We start from the raw sequence: 19,585 nt of genomic DNA, 5'->3' as shown, positions 1-19,585 counted from the left end.
GCTCCGCATCTCAATAAAGGTCCGTACACACGCCGGACTGGAGGCAACAACGGGTCCGTCGTCACCACCCACTCCAACGACAGTCCGGCGTGTGTACGCATTGTCGGCGGACTGATACTGAGCGATCTGCCCGGCGATCTGCCCGGCGGATCGCTCAGAAACAGCCGTATTAGTCCGCCGACAGTGCGTACACACGCCGGACTGTCGTTGGAACGCCCACCCAGCGGGAGGTGACGACGGACCCGTCGTTGCCTCCAGACCGGCGTGTGTACGGACCTTTACATATAACATTTGTCTGCAATTCAGTCCCCTCTAATCTGTCCAGCATGCGGTCATTAGCACATATTTGTTCTATTTTACATATAGCCGGGCTTAAAAGCTAGTTAGGTGATTTCCGAGACATCGCAATAACCCATTTAACAGCAAGCAGGATAAAGTTAATTATCTTCTTGATTGGTTTTAGGAATCCCTTAAGGGGAAAGCCCAATAGCGCATTCCGGCGGGATAATTTACACTGAATATGCAATCTAGTATTAATAAGATTCTCAGTATCAAGCCAAAGCGGCGGTACTGACTTACATGTCCACCATATATGAATTAAAGATCCTGTTTCTGAGCAGCTTCTCAATGTTCAGTCGTACAGATTATAATGACTGTGAACTGCAATGGACACTGGACATAGACGTTAACAGATGTACAACACAGTACTGTGAACAGGCCCATAGAATTGCATGGGCAGTGAGCTGACATGCAGAATTATTATGCAATGCAACTGAACACTGTGAACTGGCCCTAATGCATTTTCTTTTAATTGTTTCTGGTATTATTCAAACTAAGCAGGCAATCAAGAAGGCGAAACTTGGGAATGGATAACAAACGCCTCTGTTGAGAAACTAGCATGTGTACAGCATCCTCCAATGCCTCGGCCAGAGATCAGCCAGGCGGATCGATTTGACCAATCACCAGGTGAGAGCTTTGTTATCCCCTCTCACCCGGGCTGCCATGTGACATAACAAAGCATGCCGCTCTGTCAGCCTCCCCGTTCTGGCATAGGAACAGGAAACATCGCTAGGCTGCAGGCTAGCAACACTGTACAGTGTCATCCCTGCAATGTCACTCGATCAGATCGGATACATTTATTATACCTGTGTACATACCCTAAGGCACATACACTAGATGTTTCTCAGCTGAGGCAGCAAGTCGAGGCCCCCACTGACAAATGACTAGTGTGTGTGCGGTGACACTCGTCTGAGGTCAGGCTGAGGCTATCGTTCTCCTCTTTACTCCTCCTGCTACTCATGTATCATGTGTTATCCCTCCACCCCTCTCCATAACAACAGACCGCATTGCTAGCTAACAGGCCAGCAATGCATCTGTACAGAGTTTGTCCCCAAATTGTGTTACTCCTCATCCCTGTGGGTGACACTCCGTGTACATGTGTATGAGGCTTAAAGTGGAACTGTAAAATGTTTTTTTTTGCAATAAATTGATAATGTAGGTATGTCCCTTTAAGGTTTACATACTTCTGAGCAGTTTAGTTACCTTTCTGCAGGCTCTCCCGGTGCCAAATTCTGACCGTTAAAATCATCGACTTACAAGTCGATGCCGAGCTGACAAGGCTCTGCTGTCTCTATGACCTCTCTTGCTTGCGTCTGCTCCGTCTCCGCCCTTTCTCTGCCCCTCCATGCTTGTTCTTTCAGCGCAGGGTAGCCAGCGCCGTGCGTGAACGAGCAGAATGAAAGTTTTGAGCGCACGAGAGGAGAAACTGAGCATGCTTAGTGCTGGGAGTCCTCTCGTGCACAGGTGCAGCAGCAAGTGAACACGCATTATGTCCTGGAAGTAGTTATAGATCACGGCCATCTTGACAGGAGCCCGGAAGGCCAGAAGAAATTAAAAATCCAGTGATTGCGGCGGTGGGGAGCGGCGAAAATTACTTGACTGTCTAAAGGGAAAAATGGAGAAGCCGGTGGTATGTTTATTATTGATATTTTGAACAATATTTCAGTCCCGCTTTGAGAGACAATGGACTGAGGACTGCAAACACTCCCAATTCCTTTGAGCTGAGGTAGCATCGCAGTGATTTTATATTGCAAATAAAGGTTATTGGAATGTTTTTAACCTGAAATGTTGTATTGAATATATTTAGTGGGCAGTGGAACAGTGTTGGAAATACTAAGGGGAATTGACCACACACTGAGTATATGCCCTTACAGTACATCATAAAGCAGTGGCCTTATTCACAAAGCCTGCTAGGTTGAGTTGCTCTATCTGACAAGACTGTATAGTTAAAAGAGGAATACATGTACCGTATTAAACAAAAAAACAGCATGTGGGCATTGTGCTCCAAAAACTGTTAGGTGGTAAATTTAGTTCTGTGTCTGGATTTGGCCTTTACGAAAGTCACATTTAGGTTGCACATATAGATCATGATATATGCACACACTGCAAAATGCATATTTCAAGCAGTGATGTGTTCTGATTATATCGCTAAACTGCAAATGAAAAAACCTGCTAATGTTAGACTAAGAGTTAACAATGTCTAACTCAGGTTATTCTTGCATCACAGTAGCTAGCACCAGAATGAAACAAAATCCATCCCTTATTCATATCACTGATGGTGCCTAAAACTCAGTACAATATGTCTGTATTACAGTCAGGTCAGTCTGGGTTTCGTGGCACAGGCACAAAGTGTATAAAACAAGATGACTTCTATAAAGGGCACAGCTCGTTCCTGCCTGCTGTACAGTTAATGCTCTTCAGGTGTATCAGAGTTCAGTGCTAGTGACAGGAGTGACACCATGAATGAGCAGTGTGGGACCCAAATTTCGGCTTATCATCTCCACTTGGTGAAGGAACCTGTTGTAAACAGCTGTGTCTGCAGGGGGGCGAGGGAGATACAAGAATCTGACAACTGGAGGAGCCATGGGATTCTGTCCCAGAATCATCTTATTCACAGCTTCCAAATAGTCATCGGAAATTTTCAGTGAGTTGTTTGGGTAATTCAAGTAGGCTTCTTCAGCAGGATCTGAATTAACCTGCTTATGCCAGTGTAGAGCAACCACAGGATCCCATATTACTGTGTGAATTGAGGCCTTGATGCGGAGTTCTTTCAGCAGCTGCTTTAGTTTCACCTCTTGACCACGCAGTCCACCATCTCTCTCTATACAAAGAAACAGGCGCAGTTTTGATTTTTTCCAGGATCGCACCATGTTCAACACACAAGCCATCTGGAGCAGGAACAAGCTGCAGGTGTTCACGTAAATGGCACTGTCTGGACGCAGAAGGTTGAGTGGCCACACATCGATATAGGTGTCTTTTCCCTTCATTTTGCAGAAACTAGACCTGTCAAACTCTGAGAAATACCTAGCTAGCACCACGTTTTTGGACATCTTTATAGAATCTGAGACAATGGCAACATATTCCCACGGAGAGATGTGCTCAGAAGATTGCCTTCTGTGTGTTGACCTATGCACTGCAGGAAGTGGGTTTTCCACTTCCTCCTCATATTTTAGCAGCTCTTCGGGTGTACAATGAGTGTAGAACCCCAGAATTACTGTGTTTGGCCTCATTCCCCCTGCAAAACATAGAAGCACTCGATTAAAAGGCATAAATAACAGTACAGATCTGAAGTATGTCTCTCATAAGGACTGTATTCCTGGCACATAACCGTCTGGGTTATTAGAATAAGCAGAAGTTCTGTAATGACTCTGGGTGCAGGCACATTCTGAATATATGAGCTATGCTAAGCTTTCCTGAATATTCAGCAATATGATGAAATAAGCATTACTGACACGGGAAGCAATATTTGTTTTACAAACATCTTCATACCACATGCAAATTTAGTTCATTTAATGTAACTTTCAGACGTTTTACAGTGAGTAAATTTAATGCTGTATATGAAATGTGTGCACACATTCCAGCCCACATCCAGGTACAGATGTAAATATACAGTGAGATAGCTTGGCAATCAGAGTGTTGCAACGCCACTTTTCTTTGGGGTTGACTCACTAAACAATGGTACCGCATAAAGCAGATGTGTTGCTTATTGGTAGTACCACACGTAATCTTTTGCAGTGTTACCAAATACGGATACCCTTGTCTGCCATGGCTTATGACACCTCTTGCCCAGCCAGACAATCCAGCTGAACAGGCCTACAACACAGTGCACAGGAGAACCCGGACAGTCATAAAACGGTGCTTTGGACAAATAAAGTCCCATTTCCCCTGGCTAGACCACACTGGTGCTGCTCTGCTGTATAAGCCAGAGAAGGTCATTGACATCATAGTGGCCTGTTGCATCCTCCACAACATGTGTCTGAAAGAGACCTCCCTGACTACAGGCTTGGCAAGACTGGGGTCTCTGAAGGCAACAATTTTGATGATGAAGTCCAAGAGATCAGCCAAGCAGACAATGAAGCTAGGCAAGGGATCATTGCTGATTTTATTTCATAATTATTTTTTTTTCATAATATTCTAAAAGAACCAACACTGACCCTGAGGGATTCTTAGGCGAAGTACTCAAAATAAATGATTGGTTCAAAGTACAAAAAAAAAGCATTCATGCTTTTTTATATTGTAGACAGGCCTTGTTAAACAAAGATTGCATACACCTAGATAATCCTAAATCAGCTATTCAAATAGTCTAACATGCATTCGTGCAACTTAAATTATCTTGTTCAAGCTTGTGTTGCTAGTATACAGTTTTGGACAATATATTTGTATTGGTCATAATACTAGCAATTCTGCAATGCATGCTACATAAGTGGCAACCTGTTAAATAACCTTTAATCTTACATGTTATATACAAGTGTATGCAAACTGAAGAATCTGTTTGCCGCGTTTATTTGTCAGGAATGGTTCAATGATGAATTGTTCTAACAATATTGTACACATGCAAAAGATCAGATCATGCAAAAGAGTAGAAAAATGCTTTAGTACTCTTTTTAGAACCATTTTCGTCAGATCGATTGTTTACAGAGACTTTGATCTAACGTGTGTACACATTTACTCTGTGCTCTCAATAATGTCAATTTTATCAGTACTCATGCAAGTGGCAAACTGTTCTCATAAGCTTTGAAATGCCTGTGTTACTAGTGTAATCGGAGTTAAGCCTCATTCACATTGATCAGTTGTGTTGCATTACATTATGTTTCAGCCAGAACACAACGCTGCAGACAATGGCACCGCACGTTACCCGTGCATCACGTAGGGTACAGTAAAACACACAGTCAAATGAAAAGTATGCTTCACTTTCCCTGTTCGCAGGCCTTAAAAATAAAGAATTGTTTTTTGATTTTATGCCCGACAGTCACTCTTTAACAGAGTGGTGCATTCCTGTTAAGAGGAGATAAGGGTGGAGTTTTCACAGAATATGCAGATTAGCATGCCTAGATACAGATAAGCTTGCCTGTGTGTGTAATTGTGTAATAGTGACAAGCAGAAAACATGTCTGCTCCCATTGTATCACAGGAAAAAATATTAATATGCTGTTGAAGCTGTTTGAAGATAGATTTGCTGTGTAAACTTTTTAACAGGAAGAATAAGAGAAAAACGGAAAAAAATCATTATTTCTCAGTTTTCAGCCATTATAGTTTTAAAATAATACATGCCTCCATAATTAAAACACTGCAGGGTTTTTGTAAGATTTCTGTAAGTTGTAACAAAGAAATGTTTTTCTTTAAAGCGGATCCGAGATGAAAAACTAAATATAACAAGTGACTTGTCTATATATCTTATCTAAAGTTTAGATAGTTTACACAGCAAATCTATCTTCAAACAGCTTCAACAGTATATGAATATTTTTTCCTGTGATACAATGGGAGCAGACATGTTTTCTGCTTGTCACTATTACACAATTACACACATAGGCAAGTTTATCTGTATCTAGGCATGCTAATCTGCATATTCTGTGAAAACTCCACTCTTATCTCCTCCATTACACAGGCAACTGATCTGTATCTGCACTGCAGCTCTCAGATTGTGAAAACTCTGCCTCTGAAATCTATAGCTAGTAACACCTTTTTCACCTGCCCAGACTGAAATCCCACAATCCCTTGCAAGCGCCAAGGCACTCTGGAGAAGCTGTGGGTGTGGCTTATTTAGTTTATAGGAAATTAGGGTATTAAAACAAAACAAAACAAGTATTTGGCTTGAGGAATGCCCTATAAACTATATGTAAGGAACACAATTATGCAAGGAGTAAAAGTTCATCTCGGATCCACTTTAACTACTTTGGCCTCCTGGACGTACTAGCTACGCCCAGGAGGCCATGTGCGCGTCCGCGCGCTCCAGCGGCCGATCACGTGCGTGCACGCGCACTCCCGGACACGGATCGTTAGCCCACGAATCAGTGAATCGGGCTATGGTGCCCAATCACTGATTCCTCTCCCCCGCAGAAAAAGCGACAGCTTCTCTCAGAAGCTCCGCTTTTTCTGGCTGTTGCGTCCCCCATACGTCCCTCTAAGCGTATGTTACGCTTAGAGTGACGCGATGTAAACAAACTCATGGCCGCCATCTTGTGGCCAAAAAGTAAAACTACAACTAAAAGTAAAAAAAACAAAAACCTTAACACACATTTACATTAAAAAGTTCTGTTTACATCCCACCCTCGCAAAAAATACCCAAATAAAATGTTTAATATAAAAAAAAAAACCACTACAATAATAATAAAAAAAACCATGTAAATATTTACCTAAGGGTCTAAACTTTTTAAATATCAATGTAAAGATTAAATATTTCTATACTTTTTTTTATTTTAAACTTGTAAATAGTGATCGATGCAAAACGGAAAAAATGCACCTTTATTTCCAAATAAAATACTGTCGCTATACATTGTTATAGGGACATAATTTTAACGGTGTAATAACCGGGACATATGGGCAAATACAATACATGAGTTTTAATTATGGAGGCATGTATTATTTTAAAACTATAATGGCTGAAAACTGAGAAATAATGAATTTTTTCCGTTTTTCTCTTATTCTTCCTGTTAAAATGCATTTACAGTAAAGTGGCTCTTAGCAAAATGTACCACCCAAAGAAAGCCTAATTGGTAGCGGAAAAAACAAGATATAGATCAGTTCATTCTGATAAGTAGTGATAAAGTTATAGGCTAATGAATGGGAGGTGAACATTGCTCGGATGCATAAAGTGAAAAAGACTGAAGGCTGAAGTGGTTAAAGTTATGATGCTGTTGCTCATCTCCTTAGAGCAGAGAGGAAGCTCTCAGTTTAGGTCTGCTTCAAAAGCCGACAGAACCACAGGTTTTGGACTAGTCCATCTCCTCACGATGGAGTCTCAGGGTTTCCCTTTGTTTTCAAAAGCATTTGTTGAACGGCCATCGTTAAGTCTTACTGCCAAAATAGTGTGCGAGTATGGACTCTGGCTGGTCCTATTTTGGCAGTTAGATTTATCAACTGCCATTTAGGAAATTATTTTAAAAAACAAAGAAAACCCTTTGTATCCCCAATGAGGAACTCGACTAGTCCAAAACATGTTGGTTCTGAAAGATTTTAACTGCTTACTTTTTCACTATAGTAGTCCTTTAAAATGGTAATTTGATAACAACCGTGAAGGTCAGGATGTACTGCTGCATTGCTGAGCTTATTTCAGTAATGTGTCTAAGACTCTCATGTGCTGTGCTGTGTTCTAACAATAAACTGCTGCATGTATTTCTGTGCCAACACACTGCTGTCTCATTTCAATTAATACTGCCATGCAGAGCAAAACACGTGCCATACATTTTTGTAAAGAGAAGTAAATGGTTGGCACTTCAAAAAATGGGTACAGACAGATCTGTAATTCATTCTGTAATTAAGATGATCCAAAATTCCAAAGCAACAAAGTACCTCTTTATCAGAAAAAAAACAGTGCAAGTTCATCTGAAAAACAACTCCGCAACAATAAATCACCACAATGCACAATAAATACATACATTTGAAGTAGCCCAAGAAAAAGAGGGAGGAACAAAAATCATGGAGGAACACAAGTACTAAACACTAAGGTAGAGAATGTGTGGACAAGTTTCAAAGGTGGCTAAAAGTGCTGCTAGCCTGGAAAGAGAACCACTATGAAAGTTGAAGCCAATAAATGGGTCAGACTGTGAGCAAGATAAGAAAATAAAAAGCCAACATATGCTTTTTCCTCCACTCCCTCTCTACAGTTATCCATATAATAATTCCTTTTTTTGTATAGCGCTAATCTCCTGTCGGACTCAAAGCGCTTGCAAGGCAGCCACTACAGCGCACTCAGTAGCAGTGTTAGAGTGTCTTGCCCAAATAACTCCTTACAGAATAGGTGCTGGCTTACTGAATAGCAATTGCCAAGATTTGAACCCAGGTCTCCTACGTCAGAGGCAGAGCCCTTAACTATTGCACTATCCAGCCACCATATCTTACACCTGTCACTGTTAGAGATAGCCAGTTTTAAATTGTGCAAATCGTGATGCAAATCTAGCCCCCAAAACACAAAATGAGGTGGCAAATCAACATTCAACACCAGTGGCGTAGCTAAGGAGCTGTGGGCCCCGATGCAAGTTTTACAATGGGGCCCCCCAAGCACTCTATACATAGCAATTGCAAGGAAGGGATGGGAAACAGTTTGTTAATGATTACCACTATTCAAAGTATCTATAGAAGTGATTAATATGAGCACAGGACCAATAGAGAGCTAATACTGTAGTTGAGGGAGGGCCCTTCGGGGCCCCTCTGGCCCAAGGGCCCCGATGCGGTCGTTACCGCTGCACCCCCTATTGCTACGCCCCTGTTCAACACTGAGGATCTCAAGGCTTGTGTTTGCGAAATAAATAAAATAGGAAAGGAAGAAGGAAACAATTGGAAAAGGATAGTCGAAAAATGGAAGTTGAAAAATGACAGTTGGAAAATAATGGCAGTCGAAAAAATGTTGAAATTTGGCTGTTGGAAAATGACAGTTGAGAAATGGCAGTTTAAAAATGACAGTTGAAAAACAACGGTTAAAATTTGGCAGTTGTAAAATGACAGTTAGAAAATGGCAGTTAAAATGTGACAGTTGGAAAATGGCAGTTAAAAAACAACAGTTGAAAAATGACAGTTGGAAAATGACAGTTGGAAAATGACAGTTGGAAAATGACAGTTAAAATTTGGCAGTTGGCAAATGACAGTTGGAAAATGGCAGTTGGAAAATGACGTTCAACTTTTAACTGCCATTTTCCAACTGTCATTTTTCAACTGCCATTTTCCAAATGTCAAATTTTATCTGCATTTTCCAACTGTCATTTTCCAACTGCCATTTTCCAACTGTCATTTTTCAACTATCATTTTTTAACTGCCATTTTCCAACTGTCATTTTTCAACTGCCATTTTTCAAATGTCAAATTTTATCTGCATTTTCCAACTGTCATTTTTCAACTGCCATTTTCCAGCTGCCATTTTTCAACTGCCATTTTCAACTGTCTTATTTAAAACTGTCATTTTCCAACTGTCAAATTTCAACTGTTTAAAGGACCACTACAGTGAAAAAAGTGAGCAGTTGAAGGAGAAATTAAGTGAGAGGCATATTGAGGCTGCCATATTTATTTCCTTTTAAGCAATGCCAGTTACTTGGCTATCATGCTGATCCTCTGCCTCTAATACTTTTAGCCACAGCTCCTGAACAAGCACATGCAGATCAGGTGTTTCTGACATTATTGTCAGATCTGACACGGTTAGCTGCATGCTTGTTTCTTGTGTGATTCAGACACTTCTGCAGAGACATAGATCTGCCATAAGCTGCCAGTCAACTTGTCACAGGAACCCTCAGTGGCTGACCACACTTAGCCTTCTAAACGGTGCCAGCGCACAGATCGTGCGAACTCTGGTCGCAGTCAATGCGCAGGAACCGTTAAGAATTAGCCGCAGACAACTCAGAAGGGAGCCTGTGAGACACGGGTAATTACAACGTCACCTACTGGTTCAGAGTAAACTGCCACCACCGCGGTTACTATGGGACCGTGGGGCCCACTAACTGACTGACTAATCCTGCGAATAAAACGGTTAAACACACGATATTCTGTCTAGCCAACAACAAACAAACAGTAGCGTATCTTCAGAGACCCGGGATCATTTCTGTGTGTGCTGATAAGCAGGGTAGCGAAACAGTGAATGACTTGGGAAAGTCGTTTATTCACGCAATATAAATAATTAATATATACAGACAATTATGAAAATCAACAATTATTGAAACAGTAATAGCCAGTATGAAAAATAAAAGAAGGGAGAAAAATACTTAGTTCCTGGAAAGATGTCCTGTTTGTGGGAAAAATCAGAGTTCTGGTTTCCAATCAAGTTCAAGCAAAACGGTTTCAAGTTCTTAGAGTTCTTTGTTCAGATGGGTCAGCAAAATGGCCACCAGCCCTATGTCCTCTGGCTGGCAGCAGATTGTCATGAAGATGGTAAAGGGAGGAAGAGCTTCTCTGGCAGCTCATTCACTTTTAATGGAGATGAGCTCAGAGGCGGGCTTCCAGAGTCGGCCCCCTAGGCCGGACTATGGTAATCACACCTGGGCAGGGGCTTTAGCAAATCCATAATCCTGACAGGTTCCCTAGGCCGACCTGCGCGGCCGGCACACAGATAATAATTACATATTCTCGATCCCCAGAACCTACCGATTAATATGATATCAAACTTGGGCATGTTTGCATGCCTGGTTACAAAACGGTGGAATTCCCAGCGTTCTGGTTAGGCTAGGGGCCCAAATTTAATATCAAAACACTCACAAGCTCCGGACCAGCAGAATGATATAACTTTCACATTTCTCCGATGTATGGTACTTCTAAAACATGCATAAAGATCATAACTCTATGTTTCCCTATCCTGGCTGAATGGTTCCGCTAAGTCTGCCCCCTGCTGGGATTAGCTTCCTTGGCTCTGAAAGGACTCCTGGTTTGTTAATTAACATCTCCATGAGATCAGCTAAGTGTCACCTGGTTCCCAGAGCCAAAAGGGAAATTGTGCCTTCCACAGGGAATATGTCCAAGCCAATTAACCCCTTCCCCCCAGGCTGTCATTTCAGCTAAGACAGATTTCCCAGCTGTTCCTAAGCAGAGGGATACTGCACATCAGATCTTGGTTTAACGATTTGTGTCGCAAAGCGACCGCAATCGCGTTTTCTCCGACTGGGCATCGCCCGGCGTCACACCTCCCCTTCCTGACGCTGTGTAGGGGGTTGTCAGCAAGACATCCGCCGTAGCAGCCATTGGCGCTGCTGGGTCTAGTTCCCCCTGACACCGGGACAGCCCATCGGCGTTTTGGTGCCGGCTGCCCGCTTTGTGTTGGATCGTAAAGTCGTACTGTTGCAATGACAGGCTCCACCGTAGGAGCTTGCCATTGGTCCCAGCAGTACGGTTTAGCCAACTGAGGGGGTTATGGTCGGTAACGATCGTGAAAGAGCGGCCGTACAGATACGATTGTAGTTTCTGTAGGGCCCACACGATCGCTAGGCACTCCTTTTCAGTGGTGGAGTAGGCTACCTCTCGGGGCAGGAGCTTCCGGCTCAGGTAGAGGATAGGGTGTTCATCTCCCCTTCCATCCACCTGGCTGAGGACTGCGCCGAGACCGTAGTCAGAGGCATCGGTTTGCACCACAAACCGACGACTGAAATCCGGGGCTTGAAGCACAGGGGCACTCGCGAGTGCCTGCTTCAATGCTTGGAAGGCGTTCTCGCAAGCGGGGGTCCAGCTAACAACCTTGGGGTGTTTCTTGCTAGTGGCATCGGTCAGGGGCTTCGCCAGGGTACTATAGGCTGGAACAAATTTCCTATAGTAGCCGGCGGTCCCCAGGAACGCCTGGACCTGCTTTTTCGTGATAGGCCGAGGCCATGCCAGGATGGCGTCAACCTTTCCCGTGTCAGGTTTCAGGGTGTTACCCCCCACATGGTGACCTAAGTACTGCACCTCGGTCATACCAATCTGACACTTACTCGGCTTAACTGTCAGATTGGCTGCGGCCAGCCTCTCTAGTACCCGGGACAGGTGTTTGAGGTGTTCCTCCCAGGTGGGGCTGAACACCGCAATGTCATCCAAGTACGCTACAGCGAACCCTTGCAGCCCCTCCAGCAGGTCGTTTACGGCCCGCTGAAACGTGGCAGGAGCGTTCTTCATCCCAAAGGGCATCATCGTGAACTCGAAGAGGCCAAAAGGGGTGATGAAGGCCGACTTCTGCCTCGCGTCAGGTGCAAGTGGTATCTGCCAGTACCCCCGGCTCAGATCCATGATTGATAGGTACCTGGCGGACGCCAGCGTATCCAACAACTCATCGATGCGAGGCATGGGGTAGGCGTCTGTAGTGGTGATGGCGTTCAACTTCCTGTAGTCCACGCAGAACCGAGTTGTCTGGTCCTTCTTGGGGACCAGGACAACAGGGGCTGCCCAAGCACTACAGGACTTTTGAACCACCCCTAGCTCCAGCATCTCCCTCACCTTTTTCTGCATGTCCGCTTGCACCTCAGGGGAGACACGGTAAGCGGATTGCCTGATGGGGGGATGGGTGCCCGTATCTACCCTATGCACTGCCAGACTGGTCCGCCCCGGGACACCGGAGAAGGTGTGCTGGTACGGACCCAGCACCTCCTGCAACTGCTCTTGCTGGGATGAGGAGAGTTGTGGGTTGACGCTTAGGTCGCTGTCCACATCTCGTATGTCAGCCAGCAGGTCTAACAGGGGGTCTGCCTCTCCCTGCTCTAACCGGCTGCACACTGGCAGCACATACTTGGTCCTGTCATGGTGGGCCTTCAGCATGTTGACATGAAAGCTTTTCTGTTTCCTGCCTCCCATGTTCACCAGGTATGTCAGAGGGTTTAACCGTTGCACTATAGTGTAGGGTCCCTCCCAGGCCGCTTGCAGCTTGTTCTGCCTCACTGGAAGAAGGGCATACACTTTGTCACCTACTTCAAATGACCTCTCTCCAGCAGTGCGGTCATACCAGAGTTTTTGTTTGGCCTGAGCCTGGGCCATGTTTTCCGTTACCATTTCTGTGAGGGACTCCATCTTGTCCCTGAACTTGAGGACATAATCAACTACAGAGACATCGGTGGGGTCCCCCTTGCCCTCCCACGTCTCCCGCATCAATTGTAGTGGTCCTCGGACATTCCTACCATACAGGAGCTCGAACGGGGAGAACCCGGTAGATTCCTGCGGCACCTCCCTGTATGCAAACAACAGATGAGGCAGGTATCGTTCCCAGTCCCCACCTTGCGACTCGACAAACGTGGTCAGCATTTGCTTCAGCGACCCGTTGAACCTTTCACACAGTCCATTGGTCTGCGGGTGGTAGGGACTGGAGACAATGTGCGTCATCTGTATCTTTTTGCACAGGGCCTCCATGAGTCCGGACATAAACTGGGTTCCCTGATCAGAGAGCATCTCCGCAGGGAACCCGACTCGGGAGAAAATGTTAAGTAGCGCATCGGCTACCTTGTCCGCTCTCAGGGAGGAAAGTGCCATGGCCTCAGGATAGCGGGTGGCGTAATCCACCACCGTCAGGATGTACCTTTTGCCACTGCTGCTGGGAGTGGGCAACGGTCCAATTATGTCGACCGCCACTCTGTGAAAGGGCTCACCTATGATTGGCAGTGGACACAAGGGAGCTTTGCGGGGATTCCCAGCCCTTTTTACCTTTTGGCAAATGGTACATGAGCGGCAGTAGTTCGTCACATCTATCCGCATTTGAGGCCAGTAGAAATGTCCCCGGATACGATCAAGTGTCCTGTGGATCCCCAAGTGCCCGGCCAGGGGAATGTCATGTGCGGACTTCAGCACATGCCCCCGGAAGGCACTAGGTACCACAAGCAACTTGGTACCCATTCCCATTTCACCTTCGGTGGGGGGTACAGGCTCACTGTACAACTTCCCGCCTTCCCAGTATACCTTGAAGGTAGCCTCGTCTGTGAGGGGCTCAGAAGCCTGTTTTCTGAGGGCCTTGAGGCTAGGGTCAGTCTGGAGTGCTTGCACAAATGCAGCACTCTCACTCTCAGCCAGCTGGCCCGTGGCATATGAGGTTAGTGGCTGAAGGGTCCCATCCCTGTGGTCAGAGGAGGGGGAGGAGGCCGGAACCTCCTCCACCTGTCCTGAGCTCAGGTCCTGAGCAGTACGGCTGCGTGTTACTGCTAGCACAGGTATACCTTCAGAATGGCACATATTGGCATCACCTACATCATTGTTACAAGCATTAATAACAGTAACAGGAACATTTTCATCACAGACAGTTTGTACATCAACCACAGGTTCCCTTGAACTGGGCACGTTCAACCCACCTCCCCCCTGTTCTTGCCCCTGGGTGCAAAGTACCTGGGTGTGGGCAGAGAGTCCGTCTCCGTCCTGGCATTCCACAGGGCTTGGTGCAGGTTCATAGTACGACACCAGCGTGCCTAAGTCGGTCCCCAGCAAAACAGGGACCGGCAGTTGGTCCAGGATCCCAACAACCTTCTCGTGGACCCCCACCCCCCAGTCGATGGACACCCGGGCTTGGGGAATGTGAGAAAGAGTGCCCCCCACTCCAGTGAGGGTGAGGTACTGGTCAGGGATGATGGCCTCTGCGGGGACAAGGTGTGCACGCACCAGAGTGACATCTGCTCCGGTGTCACGGAAACCAGTGACAAGCTGGTCATTCACAGTAACCAGCTGGTGATTGCTTGTGATGGGGGAGTTCCCTGTCCCCTTTGCAAACATCAGGTTGGATGCGGCTCCTGGTTGGGGTACGCTGGCGGGTGGTGTCTGCCGCGGGCGAGGTGCGGGTGGTCCAGGTGCTGGGGTGGTCTGCCTCCGCTCCGGACAGGTGAACTTCATGTGTCCCGTCTTGTGGCAGTAGTGACAGGTGACCTCTCCAGGGGCTGCAGACCTGGGTGCGGAAGCTGTGCTGGGTGGCCTCTGTGGCGGACGGCTCACAGGGGCAGGAGAGTCTGCCGAGGTATTGGGCTGACCTCCCCTCCAGCTGGATGGGACAGTCCTGCGGGTATCAGCCACCCGGGTAGTTGCAAAAGTCTCAGCAAGGTCTGCAGCGACAGTTGCTGAAGCCGGCTTGCGTTCTAGCACAAATTGTCGTACATCAGCAGGGCAAATGTTCAGAAATTGTTCCAGGACTATCAAGTCCTCCAGGACGCCATAAGACCCTTTGGTGAGGCCTAGTGTCCACTGGCGGAGTGTGGTGAGCAAGCTGCTGACCACATCTCGGTACGAATCAGAAGACTTTTTCTGCCAGGCCCTGAACTTTTTCCGATAGGCTTCTGGCGTCAGCTGGTACTTAGTAACGATAGCGTCTTTTATAACAGCATAATCATTATCCTTCTCCGCAGGCAATTCTGCGAAGGCATCAAGCGCTTTGTAGCGCAGCAACGGTGTCAGATGTCTGGCCCACTGGTCTTGGGACAGACGATACTGACGGCATGCTTTTTCAAAAGACCGCAAAAACAAGTCAATGTCAGTGTCTTTTTCAATATTAGCAAATTTAAATTTTGCACTTATGGGTGCTGCAGCTCCTTCAGCAGGGAGGCTGGGCGGTGAACTCCGGCTGGCCTGTTGAACCTTTGCCATGTTGAGCTCATGCTGTCGTTGGCGCTCCCGCTCAGCGGCATCCCTCTCCGCGTGGCGTTCTGCAGCAGCGGCCTCCCTCTCTGCGTGGCGTTCTGCAGCAGCAGCAGCATTGCGTTCCGCAGATTGGCGCTCCTCACGCATGTACTGCAGGTACTTGTCCAGGTCAGTGTCCATCAGCTTTTGTAATGCCTGCTGCATTAGCGGATCAGTACAAACGGACAGTCCAGTACTGGCCGGTTCCAGGCGAGTACTTTCAGAAATTCTGGGATTGGGGTCCACACTGACAGTCTCTGGCGTAACTGTTGCAACAGGGCCCGCAGGATGCTCAACCTCTGTACGCCTAAGATCTTCAGCCTCTGGTTCCCCTTGATTGTCAGATGGGCTGGTATCCACCTCAGCGGACACTCCCGGCTCCCGCAGTTGCTGGGCATCCCATCTGGACAAGTCTGCTATCAGGTCCCGTTTTGTCTTGCGGAGGATGCCAATGCCCCTCTCTTCGCAAAGATTTTCCAGGTCTGCTAGGCACATGTTCTGGTAGTTCCCGGACATTTCCATGCCAAATAAAATAAAACTTTGGGGAAGGGGTACTGGCTACACAGTCTCTCTGTATATATAAAAAATATATTGCCTTCCAGCTACACCAACGAATTAGTTCGTTTCTCGATAGCGCTAGCGCTATCGCAGATACTTTCAGCACAACACAGATCCAACCGCTGCCTAACACTGTCACAGGAACCCTCAGTGGCTGACCACACTTAGCCTTCTAAACGGTGCCAGCGCACAGATCGTGCGAACTCTGGTCGCAGTCAATGCGCAGGAACCGTTAAGAATTAGCCGCAGACAACTCAGAAGGGAGCCTGTGAGACACGGGTAATTACAACGTCACCTACTGGTTCAGAGTAAACTGCCACCACCGCGGTTACTATGGGACCGTGGGGCCCACTAACTGACTGACAAATCCTGCGAATAAAACGGTTAAACACACGATATTCTGTCTAGCCAACAACAAACAAACAGTAGCGTATCTTCAGAGACCCGGGATCATTTCTGTGTGTGCTGATAAGCAGGGTAGCGAAACAGTGAATGACTTGGGAAAGTCGTTTATTCACGCAATATAAATAATTAATATATACAGACAATTATGAAAATCAACAATTATTGAAACAGTAATAGCCAGTATGAAAAATAAAAGAAGGGAGAAAAATACTTAGTTCCTGGAAAGATGTCCTGTTTGTGGGAAAAATCAGAGTTCTGGTTTCCAATCAAGTTCAAGCAAAACGGTTTCAAGTTCTTAGAGTTCTTTGTTCAGATGGGTCAGCAAAATGGCCACCAGCCCTATGTCCTCTGGCTGGCAGCAGATTGTCATGAAGATGGTAAAGGGAGGAAGAGCTTCTCTGGCAGCTCATTCACTTTTAATGGAGATGAGCTCAGAGGCGGGCTTCCAGAGTCGGCCCCCTAGGCCGGACTATGGTAATCACACCTGGGCAGGGGCTTTAGCAAATCCATAATCCTGACAGGTTCTCTAGGCCGACCTGCGCGGCCGGCACACAGATAATAATTACATATTCTCGATCCCCAGAACCTACCGATTAATATGATATCAAACTTGGGCATGTTTGCATGCCTGGTTACAAAACGGTGGAATTCCCAGCGTTCTGGTTAGGCTAGGGGCCCAAATTTAATATCAAAACACTCACAAGCTCCAGACCAGCAGAATGATATAACTTTCACATTTCTCCGATGTATGGTACTTCTAAAACATGCATAAAGATCATAACTCTATGTTTCCCTATCCTGGCTGAATGGTTCCGCTAAGTCTGCCCCCTGCTGGGATTAGCTTCCTTGGCTCTGAAAGGACTCCTGGTTTGTTAATTAACATCTCCATGAGATCAGCTAAGTGTCACCTGGTTCCCAGAGCCAAAAGGGAAATTGTGCCTTCCACAGGGAATATGTCCAAGCCAATTAACCCCTTCCCCCCAGGCTGTCATTTCAGCTAAGACAGATTTCCCAGCTGTTCCTAAGCAGAGGGATACTGCACATCAGATCTTGGTTTAACGATTTGTGTCGCAAAGCGACCGCAATCGCGTTTTGGCCGACTGGGCGTCGCCCGGCGTCACACAACTCATATAGTTTAAAAGGAAATTAATAGCAGCCACCATATTCTTCTCACTTAAAGAGAACCAGAGACGAAGCACCCTCATGTATTTTATTACATTTATCAGTGGGAACATGACAGTAAACACCTACCCTGCTTTTAGTTTTATTCTTCTCAGTCTAATCTATCTGTTATCAACTGTGATAAGAATCCACCGACTATTCAGTCGAGGTTTGACCTGGAATCATTATAGCAGAGTCACTCTTCTGTGAAGTCTTTTCAAGCCCAAGCCTTCCCCCTCCTGGCTCAAATTTCATGCTTTACATACTGAGAGCTGTGATGACATGGAAGGGGCTGCTGCTGCAGGAAAAATCTCTGTCTAACAGACAAGTGTGGCTGTGTGATCTGTGTGCTCTGTCTGTGCAGCCTGTCATTATTATCGAGTGTATGCAGTTTTATTATTATGAGAGACACTTCCTACAGGCAGCCACAAAGCATACCAGAATATGAAGTTGAAAGCACACAGATGAAAGCTTACAGCAGCCCTGCTTGTCTATAGTCTCATATAGCCTAGACAGCACATCCAGAACACCTCATAACCTGGAAGCAGAAGGAATATGAGCCGGCGGCCATATTGGATATTTCCTGGAGCAATAATGGATAAAAAGCACTCAAAAAGGCACACCAGAGTGGCGAAATTATCGGGTAGAGCATTTATTCTTTACAAGCTATTAACTGATATGTTTATTTTGTGTGAATCGTTCATCTCTGGTTCCCTTTAAAAGGAGTTCTTTTGCATCCTAAGAATCAAACAAGCTGACACTTACCTGGGGCTTCTATCGGCCCCCTGCAGCGGTAATGTCCCACGCCGTCCTCTTCCGATGCTCTGTTCCCCGCCGCCAGTCCCAGTGTAATCACACGAGTTATTACACTGCGGCTGTGCAGTAAGCTCCCGATGACGCGAGCAGGAGCTAGCATTATTCGTCTGTTTAGACGAATATTAAACCGGTACCGACGGCAGGAAACGGAGCATCGTAGGAGGACGGCACGGGACATTACAGCTGCAGGGGGCCGATAGAAGCCCCAGATAAGTGTCAGCTTGTTTGATTGATTTTTAGAATCCCACAGAACCTCTTTAAAGAAGACCTAAACTGAAGCACTGCAGTCAAGGAAAACAAATACTACTGCGCATGCGCACACACCGACAAGGAGAACTTTGGGGCTCCCAGAGCTGGATCCCTTCTACTGTGGAGGAAGGGGGAAACCTCTTTAGGATACAAAGGCCTCCCCTTCCCTGAGGTAAGTACCCCCCAGGGCACTTTTTTCTTACAGGTATACTTTAAGAAAATGAGAGGGCATATGGGAGGGGAAAAGTAGGGGGCATTGGTGGGGAAAACGACTACAATTAGATTGCAAGCCTACATATTGTCAGTATTGGCAATCTGTAGATAGATTGCCAATCTAGGTAGCCTTGCAAGTTCCTCTCTTTCCCCTCCCCCGCATACATATGAACTGGCCGCCGGGAGACTTGGGCGCATAATACAGCTGGTATACGGCTATTGCTGGCAGCAGAATTGCAGTGTTTTAAAAGCAACTTCAGCTCCGTCTTCTGATGGCGCAGAAGTTACTGACTGTGCGCCGCTATAGCTGTAATTCCTATTTTGGCCAATGATGGCGCCGGCTGCGCCCAAATCTCCTGCACTGTTATTACAGTGCTCGCCCCCCCCCCCCCCCCTGCATAATTATAGGTAGCCTAGTCTCACCATCAGAGAGCTGAGAGCTGGGCAGTGACTCACCACAAAGTTTGGCTTCCCCCTTTGCTCACTCCTTGCTGTGCTGCCCTGTGGAATAGTTCACACCTCAGATCATCGGTAAGCCAGCCGCAGAGAAGGGACAGTCAGGCAAACGGTGCATGGTGATGGCGCGTATACTTCAAATACAGGAAGTGA

At 46.3% G+C, this 19,585-nt stretch overlaps 1 protein-coding gene across 1 annotated transcript in view; it reads right to left on the bottom strand.

Moving 5' to 3' along the window:
* Nucleotides 1-290: 290 nt before the first annotated feature.
* The window catches only part of LOC137570632 (solute carrier family 12 member 9-like), a 366,074-nt gene continuing 346,779 nt past the window's right edge, over nt 291-19,585 (bottom strand). The window contains exon 13 of the mRNA XM_068279330.1: nt 291-3,574. Coding sequence (XP_068135431.1) covers nt 2,766-3,574 — 809 coding nt within the window. The 3' untranslated portion in view covers nt 291-2,765. The remainder of the gene's footprint in view (nt 3,575-19,585) is intronic.

The sequence above is a fragment of the Hyperolius riggenbachi genome, chromosome 4, assembly GCF_040937935.1.
Source record: "Hyperolius riggenbachi isolate aHypRig1 chromosome 4, aHypRig1.pri, whole genome shotgun sequence".
Classification (NCBI taxonomy): Eukaryota; Metazoa; Chordata; class Amphibia; order Anura; family Hyperoliidae; genus Hyperolius; species Hyperolius riggenbachi.
The sequence above is the reverse complement of the archived record's forward strand: the minus strand, read 5'-3'. Positions and strand labels throughout refer to the sequence as shown.